Source organism: Rousettus aegyptiacus, unplaced genomic scaffold (assembly GCF_014176215.1).
Source record: "Rousettus aegyptiacus isolate mRouAeg1 unplaced genomic scaffold, mRouAeg1.p scaffold_m13_p_5, whole genome shotgun sequence".
Taxonomy (NCBI): Eukaryota; Metazoa; Chordata; class Mammalia; order Chiroptera; family Pteropodidae; genus Rousettus; species Rousettus aegyptiacus.
The window spans coordinates 39,040,194-39,059,592 of NW_023416308.1; the positions used below are offsets into that span (position 1 = coordinate 39,040,194).

General features: G+C 36.8%; 1 protein-coding gene across 2 annotated transcripts in view; it reads left to right on the plus strand.

The window, feature by feature from the left end:
- The window catches only part of UBASH3B (ubiquitin associated and SH3 domain containing B), a 132,185-nt gene extending 113,198 nt beyond the window's left edge, over positions 1–18,987 (plus strand). Inside the window, exons 8-14 of one of the 2 annotated variants that reach the window (XM_016132228.2) lie at positions 1,328–1,448; positions 1,990–2,112; positions 3,410–3,502; positions 4,731–4,875; positions 11,047–11,153; positions 12,891–13,000; positions 14,272–18,987. In XM_016132228.2, the coding sequence (XP_015987714.1) occupies positions 1,328–1,448; positions 1,990–2,112; positions 3,410–3,502; positions 4,731–4,875; positions 11,047–11,153; positions 12,891–13,000; positions 14,272–14,409 (837 nt within the window). In that variant the 3' untranslated portion in view covers positions 14,410–18,987. Of the gene's footprint in view, positions 1–1,327; positions 1,449–1,989; positions 2,113–3,409; positions 3,503–4,730; positions 4,876–5,148; positions 5,974–11,046; positions 11,154–12,890; positions 13,001–14,271 lie in introns of those variants that run through there. The other variant, XM_016132230.2, reaches the window with a different exon arrangement.
- Positions 18,988–19,399: the final 412 nt, after the last annotated feature.

Below are 19,399 nucleotides of genomic sequence, written 5' to 3' on the forward strand. Positions count from 1 at the left end.
TGATGATTAAAGGAAATAGGGTAGGAGGTGAAAAAGGTGAAGAAGAATAAGAGATACAAACTTCCAGTTATAAAATAAATAAGTTATGGGAATGTAATATACAGCACAGAGAATATAGTCAATAATAGCATAATAAATTTGGACAATGACAGATGGTTACTAAATTTATCATGGTGATCACACCGTAAGGTATGCAAATGTTGAATCACTATTTTGTACATCTGAAACTAATATGATATTGTATGTTAACTCTAATGAAAAATATTATATATTAAAAGAAATATAAAGAATAAGGCTCTTAGCACAGTACTTATGCTAGAGTGCTCCACGTATACCAGAAAGTTTGCAGAATGAGAGTGGGGAAGAGTCATTTTGAACAATACAGACAAAGGCAAGTTGAAAGTTCAAACATGTTGAGGATCATGAGACTAGATCACATTGGCTAGAGCCCAGGGTTTGAATTAGGGAACAGTGGGAGAAGAGAGGGGGAAAACTATGCCACCATCTTACATATTAATTTTGTCAGGGCAACTGGAAACAAAAGTAAATGCTAGCCCACATGAAGCTGGCAGCACTAAGGGAACTGGGAATAGCTGATTCTATCAGAAAGAAGGAAGATATAAACGTTTATAATAGTCCACTCTGCAATTATAGAAACCAAAGTCATTTGGACATGCCTTTGACTAGACTTGCCTATTTCATCACCCAGAAGTGGCAGTAATCCTTCTTGAATTGTTTCTGGGAATATGAATGTTTATGTAGTTGAACAACAGAGCCTAAACTGTGATTAGAATTGGCAAACCAGACCTTATTGCTGGAGGAGACCATTGAACCATGTGTTCTAACCACACATTAGAGATAAGGTAGACATATTTGATTTGTGATAATAAAAGTCCTCACTCCCGGAAGAAATTGATGAAACAGCTCTTTAGGGCAAGAAGTTGTCCTACTAGATGGCTATCCCTACATACTGGCTAGTTTTACCTCTGAACTGTAACTCAACTGGCTTTCATATTTTAGTATTGGCCAAACATCACTCCTGCTAATAACAGCAGCAGCAATAATACCATTTTCATAACCCTTCTTATTTTGCAAAGCACCTGCAGTTCAACTCATCTTATCCTCAAAATAACTTGTGAGACCTGTAGAATGAGTCTTACTAACCCAATTTTACAGCTAGGCCAACCAAAATACAAGGTAGGTAAGGGGCTTATCCAAGTTATACATTGGCAGAACTTACTCTGGAGCTCAACTCACTTGGCACTTGGCTCCAGGACATGTCAACTTTCTCATGTTTTCCTCACTAATTGCCTTTCTTTATCTGCAGCCTCTGAGGGTCAACAGCCAGCCTGGGCCTCAAAAGAGATGTCTCTTTGTGTGTCGGCATGGTGAAAGGATGGATGTTGTCTTTGGGAAGTACTGGCTATCCCAGTGCTTTGATGCCAAAGGTGAGTAGCTGGTAGGCCTGCTCAGCATTGGCATTCCTATTATGGCCTCTAGGGGGAACAGTCAAGCTACATTTATCTGGCTGGAGTCATATGGTTGCGTGGGCTATAGAAAAGTCTGTAATCTGTTACTCTTGTAAATCCTTCCTGTATGTCTTGAGTGTTAAGAAAGAGGCAAATGTTCTTGTCTCCATTCTATAAACTGGGACACCAGCGACCAAAGAAGGCAAATATTTTGCCATGATCTTGTAGTAATTTCAGAGGCAGAAACAGGAATCCTCATTTCACGGCCAGAATTCCCACCATTAAATCACCCTGGCTTATTTTAATTCCTTTTTTATTTGAGTGGCATGTTTAAGATAGGGAGGCTTGCATATCGTAGAAGCCTTTCTGCTTTAGGGTGTCTGGTTTCTACTCTTGTCACTTTTGTCAGCAGAATGAAGAAGTAGATTCTAAGACGCTCTACCAAAGGAGAGGCTGTCAGGATCAGCAATGGAAGTCTTAAGGAAACGAGAAACTCACATAGCCTTTGACTTTTTTCTAGGCCGCTATATACGCACCAACTTGAACATGCCTCATAGCTTACCTCAGCGAAGTGGTGGTTTCCGGGATTACGAGAAAGATGCTCCTATCACTGTGTTTGGATGCATGCAAGCGAGACTAGTGGGTAAGTGTCCTGGAGTGATTGCAAAACCATTCCTGGTCATGTCCTCAGAATGCTGGTTCCAATAGGCATGTCAGCACACTTCTCGGGAATTCTATAATTTCCTAAAAGTAGTAAATTTCCTTAAGGGATTTCTTATGTAACCATTAAGTTGAGCACACTGCACTTGGCGTGGTTTACCAAAGTGAACAAGGTGTAATTCCTACTGAGGGGCATATGATCCAGTAATGGGGCAAAGTTAGACTTGGTGTGGCAGAGAGGTCAGGTCAGCTTCTAGCACAAGGGAAAGGAGAAGGGAACCCTGGAGTGGCCGAATGTATGGATGCCAACTGATCCTTTTCAGATGCTCAGTTCTATGCAGAGAATGTGCCACACAGAGACAGCAGCATTGTCCTGTAAAATCACCTAACACATGTTGATTGATCACTTATTTTGTGCAGGTACTGTGCTAGATATTGGGGATCCAAGCATGAATCCCCACCCTCAGGGAAACAAACTTATAAGTACATAAATAACTTAGAGTATCGTATTAAAAAAATAAAAGTATGTGTAGAGAATTATGGAAGCACAAATAAAAGACACATAAGAGATGAGAGGTAAGCTGAGACCCAAAGTGGAAGTCAGCTGGGCAAAGAAGGAACAGGGGTAGGGAAGGGACTTCTCAGTGAAAACAGCATAAAGTCATACACATGAGAAACAGCATAAAGAGTATAGAGGAAACAAGCTATCTTATTTCTAGAGCATAGATTGTGAGCAAGGCATAAAATTAGGCTGGCGAAATGAACAAAAATGATTTCACAAAAGACTTTGACCACCATATTAAGGTTTTTAGACTTTATCTAGTAGAGAAAAGATATTGATTCCATAAGAAATGTGTTGAAGTATCAAGTGTTGGGATTTACTTCTGGTGTCCAAGAATATGACTAGTTGAAACTTTGTTTAGCAGAGGATAAAATTAAAACGAGACCTAATTTTCACCGTATAGACCCTCTCATTTTAACACAAACTTGAAATTAGCATTATCATGTTTCTAGGTCTCTTAGATGGACATTTTGCCACTTCTTCGCACCAGGGAAAAGAAAAGAAAAGAAAAAGATAAGAAGGGGCCTTTCATTTGGTCTCTCATAGAAACTCTGATTAAAGGATTTGTTGGAAACAAGGCTGAAACTACTGGCTCTGTGTAAGCCCCCAGTGAAAAAGGGAGATTTACAGCATCTACCTGGTACCCTCTCCCACATCGAAGGTCAAGCCAAGACTGAGTAAATCCATCAGATTGATTCCCTTTTGGTTTTCTTTGCAGGGGAAGCCTTATTAGAAAGTAACACCATTATTGATCACATTTATTGCTCCCCATCCCTGCGCTGTGTTCAGACTGCATACAACATTTTGAAAGGTAAGACTTGTTCAAGGTCAGCTAGTCCATTCTTCTGTCTCCAGGAAGATTTGTGGGACATTAGCCAATTGAAATCTTCAAATTTGGACTTTTTAGCAATGATTCTTTCAGAGTATGTCTCTACAAAAGTCCCAAAACGATATTCTAGCAGCAAAAGCACTATGAAAGGAAGTATACAAATAACTTTTTCTTGAATATTTTTTTCTTGATCAAATTGTGGGAGTGTAAAATATTGTTGCCTGGTAATAATTTAAAGTTTACAGAGCATGATCCTTTCTCTTACTGAAACAGTGAAGCCACTTCCTCCCACTCTGCTATGTTAGCCTCTTGTTTTTAGCAGCAGTGCTGCTTCTAAGTTTCTGCACATCTTAATCATCCCTATTTCTTCAGTTATTTGGAATGACTTTAAAAATACTCAACCTTCACCATAAAATCTATGGATCACCATTCTCATTCCCTTGGAAAGAAAACGAGAAGAAACAGTGTTGAAATGTTTACCTATGCCAAACAAACAAATGAGCCAGAAATACCTGAGCCAACAAAGAATTTACACTATATTCAAGACTTCTATTCATTAATCTTAAGTAAAGCAGAATGCATTTATGTATTAGAATGCATTATTTATTACATTTGTACAGAAAAAAAAAAAATGGGCTTAAGGCAATCTAAAGAGAGTTAAACAAGGACAATTCCTACCCTGAGTGTGATTACACTATAAAATGGGACTCATCCACTGGCATTTGTAAATGTTCGACATCGGATATTCTGATAGAGAAAATGAATAATTTACACAATATTCAAATACAACATAAACTATTATAGAGTAGTGGATGCTAAAAAAATTTCTGAAATTTCTTCATAAGGCAATCTTGGAACTTACTTTAGAAAAAAGAGTTATATTAGTCACAGAACTATGTAAATGTTATGGATAATGGCTTGTTGTTTTTTTCTTAAACCAGATACTGCTTAAAGCCAGCATACATCCTGGTGGTATGGCCAGAGTATTAAATTCATATATTTGTAACACACACACACACACACACACACACAAATATTAAAAACCCTTGTCCAAACCCGCATTTCTAGTTTCTTTCCATTATGTGTAGCATCTGGTAGGAAAGAGAATAGAAGGTTTGCCTGAATTTTTATAACAGTTTGACCTCTAATTTACTTTCCCACTGAGAACAAGGTGGTGTTTCCATCATCTTCCTTTTATTTTACCTCTAAGGTTTACAACAAGAAAATCACTTGAAGATTCGTGTAGAGCCTGGCTTATTTGAGTGGACAAAATGGGTTGCTGGAAACACATTACCTGCGTGGATACCTCCATCAGAGTTAGCTGCAGCCAACCTGAGTGTTGATACAACCTACAGGTAACCCTTTGAAACTGCTGTTTCCTAAGGCCAGGGTAGAAGTACTTCGCTACTCCAGGCCAGGCTACTTAAGGAGATGAAGGACCAAACATAGCCCACAAGCAGTTCTCCATATTGGAGGAGGTCAAGCTATAATTTGAAAAAGCAAAACTGGAAAAAGCCAGCATTCCCTTGTATTTAGCATAGTTTACATTATATCCCTATATACACATTGGATTTTCCTGACTTTATTTTATCTCTTTCAGTAAATAATAAAACCACTTTGTGTTCCAGGAGCAGGCACCAGCAAATAATGACAGAGTTCCAGAAGCTTGTTGGAAGATAAAGTAAATTATAATGTCTTACCTTGGATTGCCATTTTTAATTTTTCAAAGCATTTTTAATTTTCTTTATCTTTATGTATTATTGCCATAACCCCAGAATGTAGGCAAGCCACTTTTATATATAAGAGTGTACAAGTGGCTTTGCCTAAAGTTGTACATTTAGTGGCTACATATAATAATAATAATAATAATAATAATAATATTAATAACAACAACAATAACTTTTATTGATTATTTTCTGCATGTGAAGCACTGTGTGATCTGCTTTAAAATTTTCTCATTCCTAGTTCTTTGCTTTTTACCATTGTACCAGACTGTCTATGCTGGAACTGAAAAGAAGTGTTTGTACATTGCTCATGTGAATAATAATCCACATGCAAAAAAGAAGTAACCAACAATAATATAGTTACATTAACTATCAAAAATCCACTCAGACATTTGTAAAATATCTTGGAGGAGGAACAGCTATTCACAACCAATATAGTGAGGAATGGAGTTTGTATTTCTTAGGGCAGAAATTGGAGCAAGTGACCAATGTAAGCATAAATTCCTTTCTTGTGACATCCCTTGACCTTTCATTTCAAATACATACCCAAACCACAAATAAAGCCATGTGAGTTTCTGGCTAAGGAAGAAGAAAATATCTTTTTCTCATACTCGTTTTCCTGCTCTGCAAATAAGACCTCAAATAACCCCATAAATTAATGTGTGCTACTTTTTCTTGCTTTAAAGGAATTTGCATTCCTCAAAAATAAAATCATATCAATCGATCAGATTCCATACTAATATCCTTTACATTTGTCCTTTACAAGATATGGCCACTATTTTTCTATTATTTGAGGAAAACAGCAATAAATTGTTGTTCCCATGCCAACAGCCATCATCCTTCTGGCCTGGAAAGAAGGTGAGTTGCTACCAACATTGGTAAAATGACTTTCCTCACTTACCACCCAGCACCTCCCAGACCAACCTGGGCCAACTATGTCTTCAGCTTCCTCCTTAAGTGTGTCCTGCAGTTCTTCCCAAGCTGATTTACAAAGGTCTCCAGAATTGTGCCATATGATCTTTCAGTGCACGCAAACACATCCAGGCACACACTGATCACACATCCCATCAGCAGTACAAGCAGAATGATGAATGCCAGGGATGTGGGGGTCAGAACATGGTCCTTATTCCAGATTTTCTTTTCCTCTACAGAAGAATCAAAATTCAATTCAGTCGTTTGTGTTTAAGGGGGGTAAAAAGGTTCAGCTGCTAATTTTGTAAGTCAACTGAGAAAGTCAGTGATAAAGCATGTGAGAAGCACCACCCCTAGAGTTAAATTCCTTCTGAAATTAGTTATGCAAAGTGAGTGGGCCTTCTGAAGCAAGTAGTGGTATCCAAATGACTGAAGAAATATTGTGATAGGCAAAGACTGATAGCCAGCGTATTATAAGTCAAGCAAGGGCCACTTAAAGAGACCTGTCACCTTAGAGCAGGAGGGAGACAAGACTAGAAGCTGGGTTGAGGGAAACTAATGAGGCTGGTGGCTCATACACACACACACACCAGTTGGATGGGGCTGCGGAACAGGAATAGGGTCTTGGCTAAGGATGGTAGAGAATTAGTGGGGGCATGAATCTGAAGTGTTAGAGGGGCAATGAATCAAACTTTGGTATGGGGCTCAAGACAGAAACCTGCTCTACATTCTTGACTCAAGCAGGATGAGGAATAGAATGTACTGGGGAGAAAATTGTTCCAAGAATGCTCCCTGAGCACCTAGAGCTCGGGATTCCAGGTTTAGTTGGTGATTGGAGGCCTACCTGACTCTCAGTATAGTACATGAGTCCTGCAGGTGTGGCTAGAGCATGGCATGTGCTGCTGACAGGGTGAGAAAGCTTTGACCCTGTCCCATTCCCATCAGGACTGGTGGCTCAAACACGGAAGCCATTCCTAGGTTCCACTTCAAGGCAAGAACTGCCAAAGGCAAGAACTGGATCCCAACATTTACCTGCTCTTACTTAAACAAGTCTTATAAATTACAACATGATCTCACCCTGGAAACTATTCTCTGGACCATACAAAGAGGCCTTTTGTCACAGGTGAGGGAGGAGCCCTGTGGGAGACCAGGTGACATAAGTGATAAAAGAACTAGATGAGACATATGAATGGGGGGAAAGTTTGTTCCAGAACACCATAACAGGTGGTAATTCATGTCTCTCTCTGGCCCCCAGGGTGTTGTAAGATTCCTAGAAGAAATAGGCTTGCTGAGAGAATGAGGATAGGTTTTCTTCAAATAGAACAGCATCCTTCCTCTCTGGACAGAAAACACAAATGCACAGAAAGGCAGCCTTGAGGAGGATCCTGTCAAAAATGGTCCAAAGTGGAGGACAAGTTTACAGGCATTGATCAGACCCAGGTTTAAATCCAGGCTCTAAGAGTCACTAATAATGTGAGCATAGGCAAGTCATCTGTAGCCTTTCTGAGCCTCAGTTTTGTCATTCATAAATTCAGGATTTACCAAAGGGTTGCTAGAAGGGCTGTAGTTAAAGAATGCAAGAAGCTGCTTTGCACAGAGCCTGACACACAGGAAACTTTCAGTAAATCTTTGTAGTAATAATAGTAGTAGTAGCAGCAGTAATGTATTCTGATCAAGGTTTTGTGTGAATTCACTTTGAGAACTCACTACCACCTTTACCCACCATGCTCTAAATACCAAAAATGAAAGACAAAATAATAAAACAGAAAATATGACATAGTTGTACTAAAAAACAAGATAAATACTTCATAGACCAGAAACCCTAAATAGTAAAGGAACCTAACGTCAACTTTTAAAACCTATGCTTACAACTCCCCAAATCATTTTACAAGGCCAGAATTGCCCTGATACCAAAGCCAAATAAGGATACTACAAGAAAAGAGAACTACAGACCAATATTCTTGATGTAAAAAATTATCAATAGAATATTAACAAAATGAATTCAACAGCATACTAAAAGGATCATCACACATCATAATCAAGTGGGATTTATCCCTAAGATGCAAGGATGGTTCAATATATAAATATCAATAAATGTGATACACCACATTAGTAGGATGAAAGATAAAATCATATGATCATCTCAATAGATGAATAAAAAAAATTTGACAAAATACACCATCCATTCATGATAAAAATGCTCAATAAATTGAGTGCCAAAGAAATATACTTCAGCAAAATGAAGGCCATATGTGATGAGGCCACAATTAACATCATATTCAATGGTGAAAGGTTGAAAGTTGTTCCTCTAAGATCAGAAACAAGACAAGGATGCCCACTTTCACCACTCCTACTTAACATGGTACTAAAAATCCTAGCTAGAGAAATCAAGCAAGAAAATAAATAAATAAAAGGCATCCAAACTGAAAATTGTCTTTGTTTGCAGATAGGATTTTATATATTGAAAATCCTGAAGATTCCACCATAAAACTATCAGAACTAATCGACAAACTCAGTAAAGCTACAGATACAAATTCAACATACAGAAATCAGTTGTGTTTCTTACACTAACAATGACTCATCTGAAAAAAGAATAAAACAATCTCATTCACAATGGCATCAACGACAATATAATACTTAGGAATAAATTTAACCAAGTAGGTGAAATATCTATATAATGAAGACTACAAGACTTTAGTGAAAGAAATCAAAGATGTGAACAAGTGGAAAGATATCCCACATTTATGAATTTGAAGGATTAATATTGTTAAACTGTCTGTATCACCCAAAGCCACCTATAGATTAAGTGTAATTGCTATCAAAATTCTAATGACGCTTTTTACAGAAATAGAAAAAAACAATCCTAACATTTGTATGGAACCATGAAAGAAAGCATCACATTTCCTGATTTCAAACTATACTACAAAACTATAGTAATCATAACAGTATAGTACTGGCATAAAAATAGACATATACACCAATGGAACAGAATCAAGAGCCCAGAAATAAACCCTCAACTAATATTTGACAAGGGAGTCAAGAATGCTCAATGGGGAAATGATAGTTTCTAAAATAAATTGTGTTGGGAAAGCTGAATAGCCACTTTCAAAAGAATTAAACTGAACACCTGTCATACATCACTCACAAAAATTAATTCAAAATGGATTAAAGACTTAAACATAAGAACTGAAACCATAAAAAATCTGGACAAAAACATAGGAAAAAACTCCTTGACATTAGGTTTGGCAATGATTTTTTGGATATGATACCAAAAGCACAAGTAACAAAAAGCAAAATTAATAAGTGAGACTGCATCGAACTAAAAGACTTCTACAAAAAAGCAAAAGAAACAATCAACAAAATGACAAGGCAACCTACAGAATAGGAGAAAATATTTGCAAATCATATATCTGATAAGGGGTTAATATCCAAAATATATGAAGAACTCACACAATTCAGTAGTAAAATAAAAGCAATCTGATTAAAAATGGGCAGAGGAACCGAATAGATATTTTCTCTAAGAAGACATACAAATGACCAACAGAACCACGAAAAGATGCTCAACATCACTAATCAGGGAAACACAAATCAAAACCACAATGAGATATCACCACACACCTGTTAGAATAGTTATCATCAGAAAGACAAGAGATATCAAGTGTTGGCAAGGATGTGGAGAAATAGTGGATCCTCCTACATTATTGATGGGAATGTAAATTGGTTCAGCCTCTACAGAAAACTGTATAGAGTTTCCTCAAAATGTTAAAAACAGAACTACCATGTGATCCATGAATCCCACCTCTGGGTACATATCCAAAGGAAATGAAAACATGAGCTCCAAGAGATATCTGCACATGCTATAACTTATGTGGAATCTAAAACAGCCAAACTCAGAGAAACAGACAGTAGAGTAGTAGTTTGCAGGGACTAGGGAAAATGGGGAGATGCTGGTCAAAGGGTTCAAACTTCCAGTTATAAGATAAATAAGTTCTGGGGATCTAATGTACAGCATGGTGATTATAATTAATAATACTATATAGTATACTTGAAAGTCACTAAGAGACTGCATATTAAATGTCCTCACTACAAAAGAAAGAAAGAAAGAAAGAGAGAGGAGAGAGAGAGAAAGAGAGAGAGAGAGAGAGAGAGAGAGAGAGAGAGAGAAAAGGAAGGAAGGAAGGAAGGAAGGAAGGAAGGAAGGAAGGAAGGAAGGAAGGAAAGAAGAAAGAAAGAAAGAAAGAAAGAAAGAAAGAAAGAAAGAAAGAAAGAAAGAAGAAAGAAAGAAGAAAGAAAGAAAGAAAGAAAGTAAGTTACATGATGGAGGTGTTATCTAAGGCTATGGTGATTATTATTTTGCAATATATACGTATCAAATGAAAATGTCTCACACCCTAAACTTACACAATATTATATGTTAATTATATCCCAATAAAGCTGGAACGAAATTTAAAAATAAAACCTATCCTTTGTGCTTATAGTTTTAAAGGCTACTGAAGAGAGACTTAGGAGATATCTGGTGATCTAAATAGATAATGAGATCTAACCTCCACTTTGCTTCCTATTGGCTCTGTGATCTAGGACTGATGGTGAGTAAAATAAGTCAAACTGCTTATGAGCCACCTTGCAAGTGAAACCTGCACTGGATATTTCATTTTTCAACTGGTCACTCTGTCACCATGCACCCATATCCTTTATTTATGTATAGTCTGTATATTTCAACCCCACTTCTGTATAACAGAAATACTCTTCCTTCTACTTCCTTCCTTTCTAGGGAAATGGATAAACAGAATTATGGAAACTTTAGAAAGGTCTTAAAAGTTTAGAGTCATATCAATCCCTTTGTCTTTGGATCAAAATGTTTTATTGTCTTTATTCATTTTTCTATTACAGACCTCATATTCCAGTCAGCAAATTAGTGGTTTCAGAATCCTATGACACTTATATCAGTAGAAGTTTCCAAGTAACAAAAGAAATAATAAGTGAATGTAAGAGTAAAGGTAAGTAGTATTATCTTGGACTTCATATTTAAATATGTGACCCTTTCTCCATCATGATTAATAAGCTGTCAAGATGTTTCAACTTGCTTTGGTAGACTTGCTTAATAGAAAAGAAAAAATATTTCCAGATTTTTCTTGTAGATAATTTTATGTTAAATTTGTAATATTCTCTTGAATACCTAAAATGGTAGATATTCCATAGGAATGCACCAGACTTAGCTACTATATCAAATATCTTAGATTCTGCATCCCATCTATTTACCCTGCACTCTGTGAAGGAAGTTTTCTTTTACAATTTCAAAAAGTTATTTAATATAACATTGTTTCGCCTATGATTTGATCCAGGAGTGTGGATACCCACACACAAATACACCTACACAAACACACATGCCATTGCTGTTACCACCAAACAAAGAGTGTTCTGTAAGACTCGAGTCTGTTTGCTATTGATTTTATAAACACTGAACTCAAATATTTGACGAGATGTAGAACTGACTATTCATTATAATTTTTTTGTGTGAGAAAAAGGCAGATTACAAAAGAGTACGTACATTCCTATAGCTTTTTTAAGATAAAATATTTGCCTTCATACGGTAAAAACTGGAATTATATACACCAAAATGTTAGCAGTGGATAGCCCTGGTCAGCAGTATTATGGACAATTCCCACCTTTTAGTTATCACTCAGAAAGCCAATCATTTCATGACAACTTCCATGTTCCTGCTGTAGATACTCAGCATGTTCTAGCCACCAGAAAGTCTCAAGTGCTTACAGTTACTGAAAACTATATTGGGAGTAGCAGAGAGCACTGTAGGCAGAGTTTTGTATCTTGATAGTGATGGTGTTTACGAAAAGTTATACATGGAATAGAATTAGGTAAAACTTGGTAAAATCTAAATAAGCTATGTGGATTGTACCAGTGTCCATTTCCTGATTTTGGTAGTGTACTAGTTAGGCAAGATGTTACCATTGGAGGAGGCTAGGTATGTGGGACCTTTCTGGTGTGTGTATGTGTGTGTGTGTATGCATGCACATGCACGTGCAAGTGCATATTGTACTATATATACACTATATATATATATCCACATAACATGTAAATATGTTTGTATATATAGTGCAATATATACAGTGTATATAATATACAATCGTATTGTATATATGCTATATGTACGGTTGACCCTTGAATAAAGCAGTGGTTAAGGGCGTAAACCCCAACATAGTCAGAAATCTACATATAACTTTTGACTCTCCCATAACTTAAGTACTAATAGCCTACTTTTGACCAGAAGCCCTACTGATAACATAAACAGTTGATTAACACAAATTTCATATGATATAGGTATTATATACTATATTCTTACAATAAAGTAAGCGAGAGAAAAGAGTGTTATTAAGAAAATCATAAAGAAGAGAAAATACATTTATAGTATTTATTGAAAAAAATCACATATAAGTGGATCCACACAGTTCAAACTTATGTTGTTGAAGGGTCAACTACAATTTTATATATACATGTATATATTTGTAACCTCTTCTGAATCTATAATTATTTTAAAATTAAAGGCTTTTTTCTTTTTAAATAACCTTAGGCTGCCTTAACAATACAAAACATTTTCAAAATATTGCTTGGCCAAATTGTCTTCTTGACAATGTTTGCCCCTCCCTGAAATAGTACTTACAAAGTTTATATATGTCTTTATAGAAATGGTCTTCCCAGTCCTTGCTTTTTTCACCCAGGAAATAACATCTTGATTGTGGCCCATGCATCCTCCCTTGAAGCGTGTACCTGCCAACTTCAGGGCCTGTCACCTCAGAACTCCAAGGACTTTGTACAAATGGTCCGAAAGGTAATTTCATGCTTGTATTTCAAGGGTTTGTGATGCCCAGTAATTCTAGAACAGTTCGATGACTGGCTGATAGCTAAATTCTTTGAAGCATGTTTTTTGAGCTGGGAAGATGCATTTATTGATTCTCTCAACCAAGATATATTGAGTGGTACTCCGCGTGAAACACTTTATTAGACCTTGTATATGAGAAAGAGATATGTTTGAGCTAGTTCTGGTTTCTAAGATCTAAGTAGCTAAGAATTATAAGCAAATTTTCTGGATTTCCCTGAGGGACTGTGGATTGGATGAAGAAGAGTGAGTGGCTCCAAACGCAGCATCTGACAGCTCAGCCAGAAGAGAGGTCCTGGCTGGTAGGCCAAAGGAAGCAGTGATTTAAAATGTCAGGCTGAAAGGCAGACCCAGGAACAAGGCAGTGAGACACAAAACCCATGAGGCCGACACATCTGGATTCTTTCTTTCTCGTGCCTGTGAAAGAGTTTTCTCTGTCAGCCTCCCTCCCACACACTTCCCTCCAGGCTGACTTATATGCTTCCTTTATCTGCCCCCAGAGAACGTGGTTCAAACTTGGTTGTAACTCTTTTCTAACTTTTTAAAAGTTTATTTATGCATCTCTCCTTCCCATTACTCTGTAAGCTACCTGAAGGCAAAGATTGTTGTCTTGTTTATAAATGCAGCTCTGAAAACACACAAAAATAAACTTTTAAATACTAGGACTACTGAAGTTAGGAAGGGCACAGCTTCAACTTTGAATGTTACAGATACACATGCAAAAATAATAAGTAAACAAATAAGTAAAGCTGGGTGAAGCAAATTAACAACTTTTCAAAAACTGAATAATCTTTTCCATTGTCTAAGTATGATTTCAAGAAAAGTTTGAGCTGTATTTTTAGTTTTACCTGCAATTTGGAAAGTAGGAATTAACTTGCAGCACCTTAGCTTTGTATATTATCGTCCTCTCTTCTCCCACTATTAAGAAGCAAGCTGTAAACAATTACTTAATTGCAGTAGCAAAGCTCACCATCGAATGAACCCTTCTGATGAATCCTTTTGCAATGTAAATAGTCTTTCCTCTATCAACTTTATCTATTTAATTTTCTTCATGGATTGTTTGGAAGGGATGCATGTCTACTATTAATTTCTATGACTATTCCTTATTCTCAAGGGCCACCTGAATTTCTTTATGTCTAAGTAACAGTTAAATCATTAAACCTCTGTTTTCTATTTTCCTTTTTTTTTTTTTTTTTTTTTTTTTTTTACTACTCTTACTTCAGATTCCATACTTGGGGTTTTGTTCCTGTGAAGAATTGGGAGAAACTGGAATATGGCAGCTGACAGATCCACCTATCCTTCCTCTTACCCATGGACCAACTGGGGGATTCAACTGGAGAGAGACCTTGCTACAAGAATAAACCACATCAGTGAACAAGAAGATAAGGCTTTAGAAAGCCTTTGGGAGAAGTGTCATTTTTTAGTGTTTAGTAACGATGAAAAATTTGCACCATATTCTAAGTGGACAGCTCAGAATAATTTAGCATATTTCCTTTTGTGCTTTAAAATTCTTGTGATGAGACTGTGTGAATAAGAGAAAGATTTGATTCAGGGATAAAATCCATTCTGTCTGGACTCTTTCGAAAATTGTCTTCCTAACTTGAGACACCACTACGGCAGAGGATGTATTCTTCCTTCCATCTATGCACAGTCAACCACCCTGAGTACTCCCAAAGGGAGCTGCAGCCCATCCAGAGGAAGGATGCACGTTCAGCATCCAGCTGGAATGACACTGAGCTGCCAGTTTGGTGATGGGATTCTCTTTTAACTCCATGTTCCAGCTAGGTAAAGCCAGGCAGAGGAATTTTTTTCAGGTTATCAGAAAACTTGCCCCACAGAGAGTTATTCTTAGGTTAAACTTCAAATTCTGCTCTCAGTATGACCCATACACAGTGCTGCTGGCTCTAGACTCCTGCCTGAGGAATTTGATACTTACTCTCTGGTGCCACCACATTTTCTCTAAAGCACCTGGCTACAACTTTTTGCAACAGTCCTTCCCCCTTGCATCTATATGTGAAATGGAGAGAAAAAGTGCTTTGCTCTCCAAAGCACTTTTGGATACTCAGGAGGAAGATAAGATAAATGTGTAAAGTATTCCATTGTAGGAGCAAAGAACTTCTAAAATATAAAATGACTTGGAATTATCTATGTTGTAACTGAAAGAGCCACAGCACTTTTGAATCATCATGGTTACTTCTTTGGCCCTAAAGTCTGGACTACGGTAACTTGTTAAGGAAGTTAATATTTTGAAAGGATATATGTTAGACACATTAATTGATCAGTAAAGAGCTCATTCTTGTCCAATATGGACACCTTTACAAATCATACCAAGGGTCAGGTCATTGTCCACTTATCTATGGAATATGTCAATCATAACATGACATCCACAAATGCATCAGTTATACCAGGGATGTATAATGAAGTCAGGGAACTAATTTAAATGACAGTCACGACTGCACTGCTACTTATGCTGTCATTTTTTGTTCGTTTGTTTTTCTATGATAACTTAAAATATGTAGGTAGGGCTACTTAAGGAAAATTGGGAGAGCCACATCCTGTGGTTTCCCATCACACCTGCTTCCTAAATTAAGAGGGAGTTTATTTAAAAGAAAAATAAATGACAATCAAGCCAAAACATCAGTCATCAATGTCTATTTAATTGTCCGAATAGCTGACTGCTGATGGTAGTAGAGTTCACTGTGTAGACTATGTGTGCAAAATGAAATCCAGCCGTTTAAGTGGAACTTTAATGTAAAACAAATCAATATACATTGTAGCATTGAATAAGCTTCAAAACCCCAGTGCATAAAACATATGGTATGTAAAAATAAATCATTGCTCCTATCTGAAATGGGAATTTGATGATCCCTGAAAAGAAGAGGGCTCGAAAGGGTGCCGGCTATGTACGTTAATCAGCAATAGGATTATAGTCAGGGTTTTTTAAGGTCAGAGAAATATGTCACGAATTTTACATTTTAAGAAAGAAATCTTAATGTCTTCTAGCATTGCACAAACACCGATCCTGCTTCTGAATATATAAATAACTCTAAACTGACATCATTGATCAATATAAATGTTTTAACCTTAAAATGAGGGAAAGGCTCCTGTTAAAAGTTTTAAGAGAAATGTCACATTACAGCTAATGTAGTGGTGCTGCCATTCATTCTTTTATCTGTAAGGAAGTAAATCCACTGTTTATAATCAAATCTATAATGTTTATTAGATTCTCCACAAATGTTCATGGACTTCCAATGCTCAGAATAATGCTGGAACACCACAAGATTTCCTTGAAAATAGTAGCAATATGCCATGGGCCGTGTCTGTACTTATGCTGAATAGGTTATCCTCTCCCTCCTTCCAGGTTGTCTTAGTCCTCTAATGACCTAATAGGTCAGTTTACTGGGCTACCATAGGCTGTCCTGAATCCAATACAGACAAACCCTTAGGTTATCATCTACTTCATCAAAAGGAGGCAAAGATCTGAAATCATTTTCTGAATAATTTAGGTGGAAAACCCTAAGTAAATACAGAGTTTTTTCCTCTGCTTTAGTTATCCAAATTGTTTATCGAAATGGCCTGAATGATCTGAATTCACATTAAATTCTTTTTTCACATGTACCTATTTAAACAACTAAACTTGGACTTCAATTGAGAAATTATTCGGAAATCATGTTGACTCTGTGTGAAAGAAGAAACATAATTTTACATTCATCCAAACATTCTAGGTTGATATAACAACCTGAAGTTCAGGCTAGTTCTTTTCTATCTTAGTCTGACGCTTATTAAGAACAAATGATGAGGGGAAGATGGAAGGAAGAAAAGGAAAGAAGGAAAGAAAAAGAAGGAAGGAAGGAAGGAAGGAAGGAAGGAAGGAAGGAAGGAAGGAAGGAAGGAAGGAAGGAAGGAAGGAAGGAAAGAAGGAAGGAAATGCCAAATAAGAACCAGATGATTTCTTGTAGAGAGGATTTTTTTTTTTTAAGGTAGAGAGTTGTCTGAGGCAAACAAATAAAATTAACTAAAGGATTTAATCAGGGATTGAAAGTCTGAAACAGTTTGCTGCTTGCACAAGTGTGCCACATTAATCCACTAATACCCCAGTATTATTCATAGATGGGACTTTGGTTTCCATGATTTTAAAATGCCACATCTTTTCCTCTGTGGACTAGAATAATTGGCACATTTTAATGCACAAGCTGGGAGTTTCATTTTCCCAGGCTCTCTTCTCCATCACTGCATTGGTAGCTAGGAGCTTATTGCTTCACCCCACTATGGAGTTCAGAATACAGTGTTTTCTATTACATTTACATTCATAGAATCTGAATGGCTGATTAAATGGCCATCTGATGGCTGAAAGAAGGAGGTATTTTTCACCCTCTAGCAAAAGGCTTCCAGGAATTGCTACTTTTTATTTGAATTATACTTTAACCAAAGAATTATTTTAAAATAACCTTATATATTTAAAAGATGATTTTGCAAAAAAAGTAAAAATAAAAATAAAAAAATAAAAAATAATATCTTCTGGAGTGATATCAGCTTGGTAAATCACAGTCAATAATTTTCTTGCATTTTAGGCTGATGTGGTCATTTTCCTGTCAGTAGTATTTGGAATGCATATTGATTGTCCTCCAATTGTGTTTAGCATTACCATAATGTATCTTTTCCACTCAATTAGCTGAGTTTGTATTTTTTTTTAAAGCCTCTTATTTCAATCATCTAGTGTCATCGGGAACTAATTGAAGAGCTACAGTGAGAGAAGTTCCTATCTCATTTCCTTTGTAGAAAGGCGCTCCTGAGTAGTAGAAAAGGAGGTATTTCTCAGTAACCTAGGCACTCTGCTGTGCCAGTGTTTAATTTGAAAGCAGTGATGAATTGCTCTTTTGAATTTACTCAAAGTAATGAGTATGTTAGAATGCAGATGAACCTCCTTTAATTTTCACAGGCACAGTCACAACTATACTGTGTCTGCACAAACATCTCAGATAATGAGGCACAGGGTTATTTGCATTTAAATTGTAGTCCTGCACACATGTGAGAACTAAGAAGCACTAGCTGGCTGCCTTGCCAGGCAGGAGGAATGAAACTGGTGGAGGAGGATGGGTGAAGGTGAGATTTAGCAGCTATTTAGGTTAATATTCGTTTTATAAAGGTAATGGGGGATGTTTTGTTGGTGATAGCAGATGCTTTTCATCTTTAAACATAGAATTAAAATTGGATATGCTTCTCTTTACTATTTCAACATATTGAATTTTTCTAGAGAAGTAACTAGCTATAACAAAAAAATCAAGGGAAAGGAAAAAAATACCTCTAAATACAGACGAAAAAACAATTTTTAAATACATATAATATTATGTTCAGTGTATATAGGTTTAAAATTATAATGATGAGTAGTCAAACAATATGCAATCAGTTCTTACAAATGTTTTACACAGTACCACTTAGCTGCCATTGCTCCCACAAAATTGGAATTTTGCAGCTTTTAAACTATTATTCTTGAACTCTGTATAGGATACATATGTGTATAATGGGAAATATGTACTGGTTCTTTTTTTCGATCGCCACTCAAAATGAGAACACCATCCAAAGCATTTTAGTTATGTATAGACCATTCTAAACCTACTGTTTTTAGAGGCATATTGGTTTCTTTCTCACTTGTAAGGCTATTGTATCATTTTTTTTCTATGTGATTCAGGTGTATTTATTTGAAGAATGAGGTCTGTGTAAAAAAGAAAACATACCTAATTGTATTGCCAAATTCCTTGTAAACTACCTGTGGCTTTTTGTGCTTTCCTGCCTGTGTGCTCTTTCTCTAGATATAGCTCTGGCACCATTGTAATTAGTTCATTCCATTCCATGAGCATCTCCATTTATTAAGTGGTTCGTCAATGATTTAATAAAGAGGAACTGTGTCCTCAGTCAATCCAGAGCGATCTCATATTAAATTCTAGCGCTCTCTATTCTTGACATGTGTTCAGGTGGTATGGTGGTCATAATTGTTTTATAAATGTCTATTAAGAGTGTGATTCTCTTCTCCAAGGGCCAGAGAGACACTTGCTGCTGTGGAAATGGGAGGATGCTCTGGTGGCACTATGGGTCCCTGGTCCCTTTTAGTCAGTCATCCCTCTGAATTATCCAGGCTGAAGAGGAGAAAATCCACCCAGGAGTAAAAAGCACTCTCTAAAATGCTTTCACTGCTTATGTGTGAGCCTTCATTCCTCACCACTACCCACCTCGAAGAGGTGTACCAAGAACCATCCATAGAGTAAGAATTTGGTTAAGAGAGAGGGGAAATCCAACTCGAACTAGGTTCCACACTACTAAAAGCCACAGACCCCATTTTTAAAGTAAAATAGG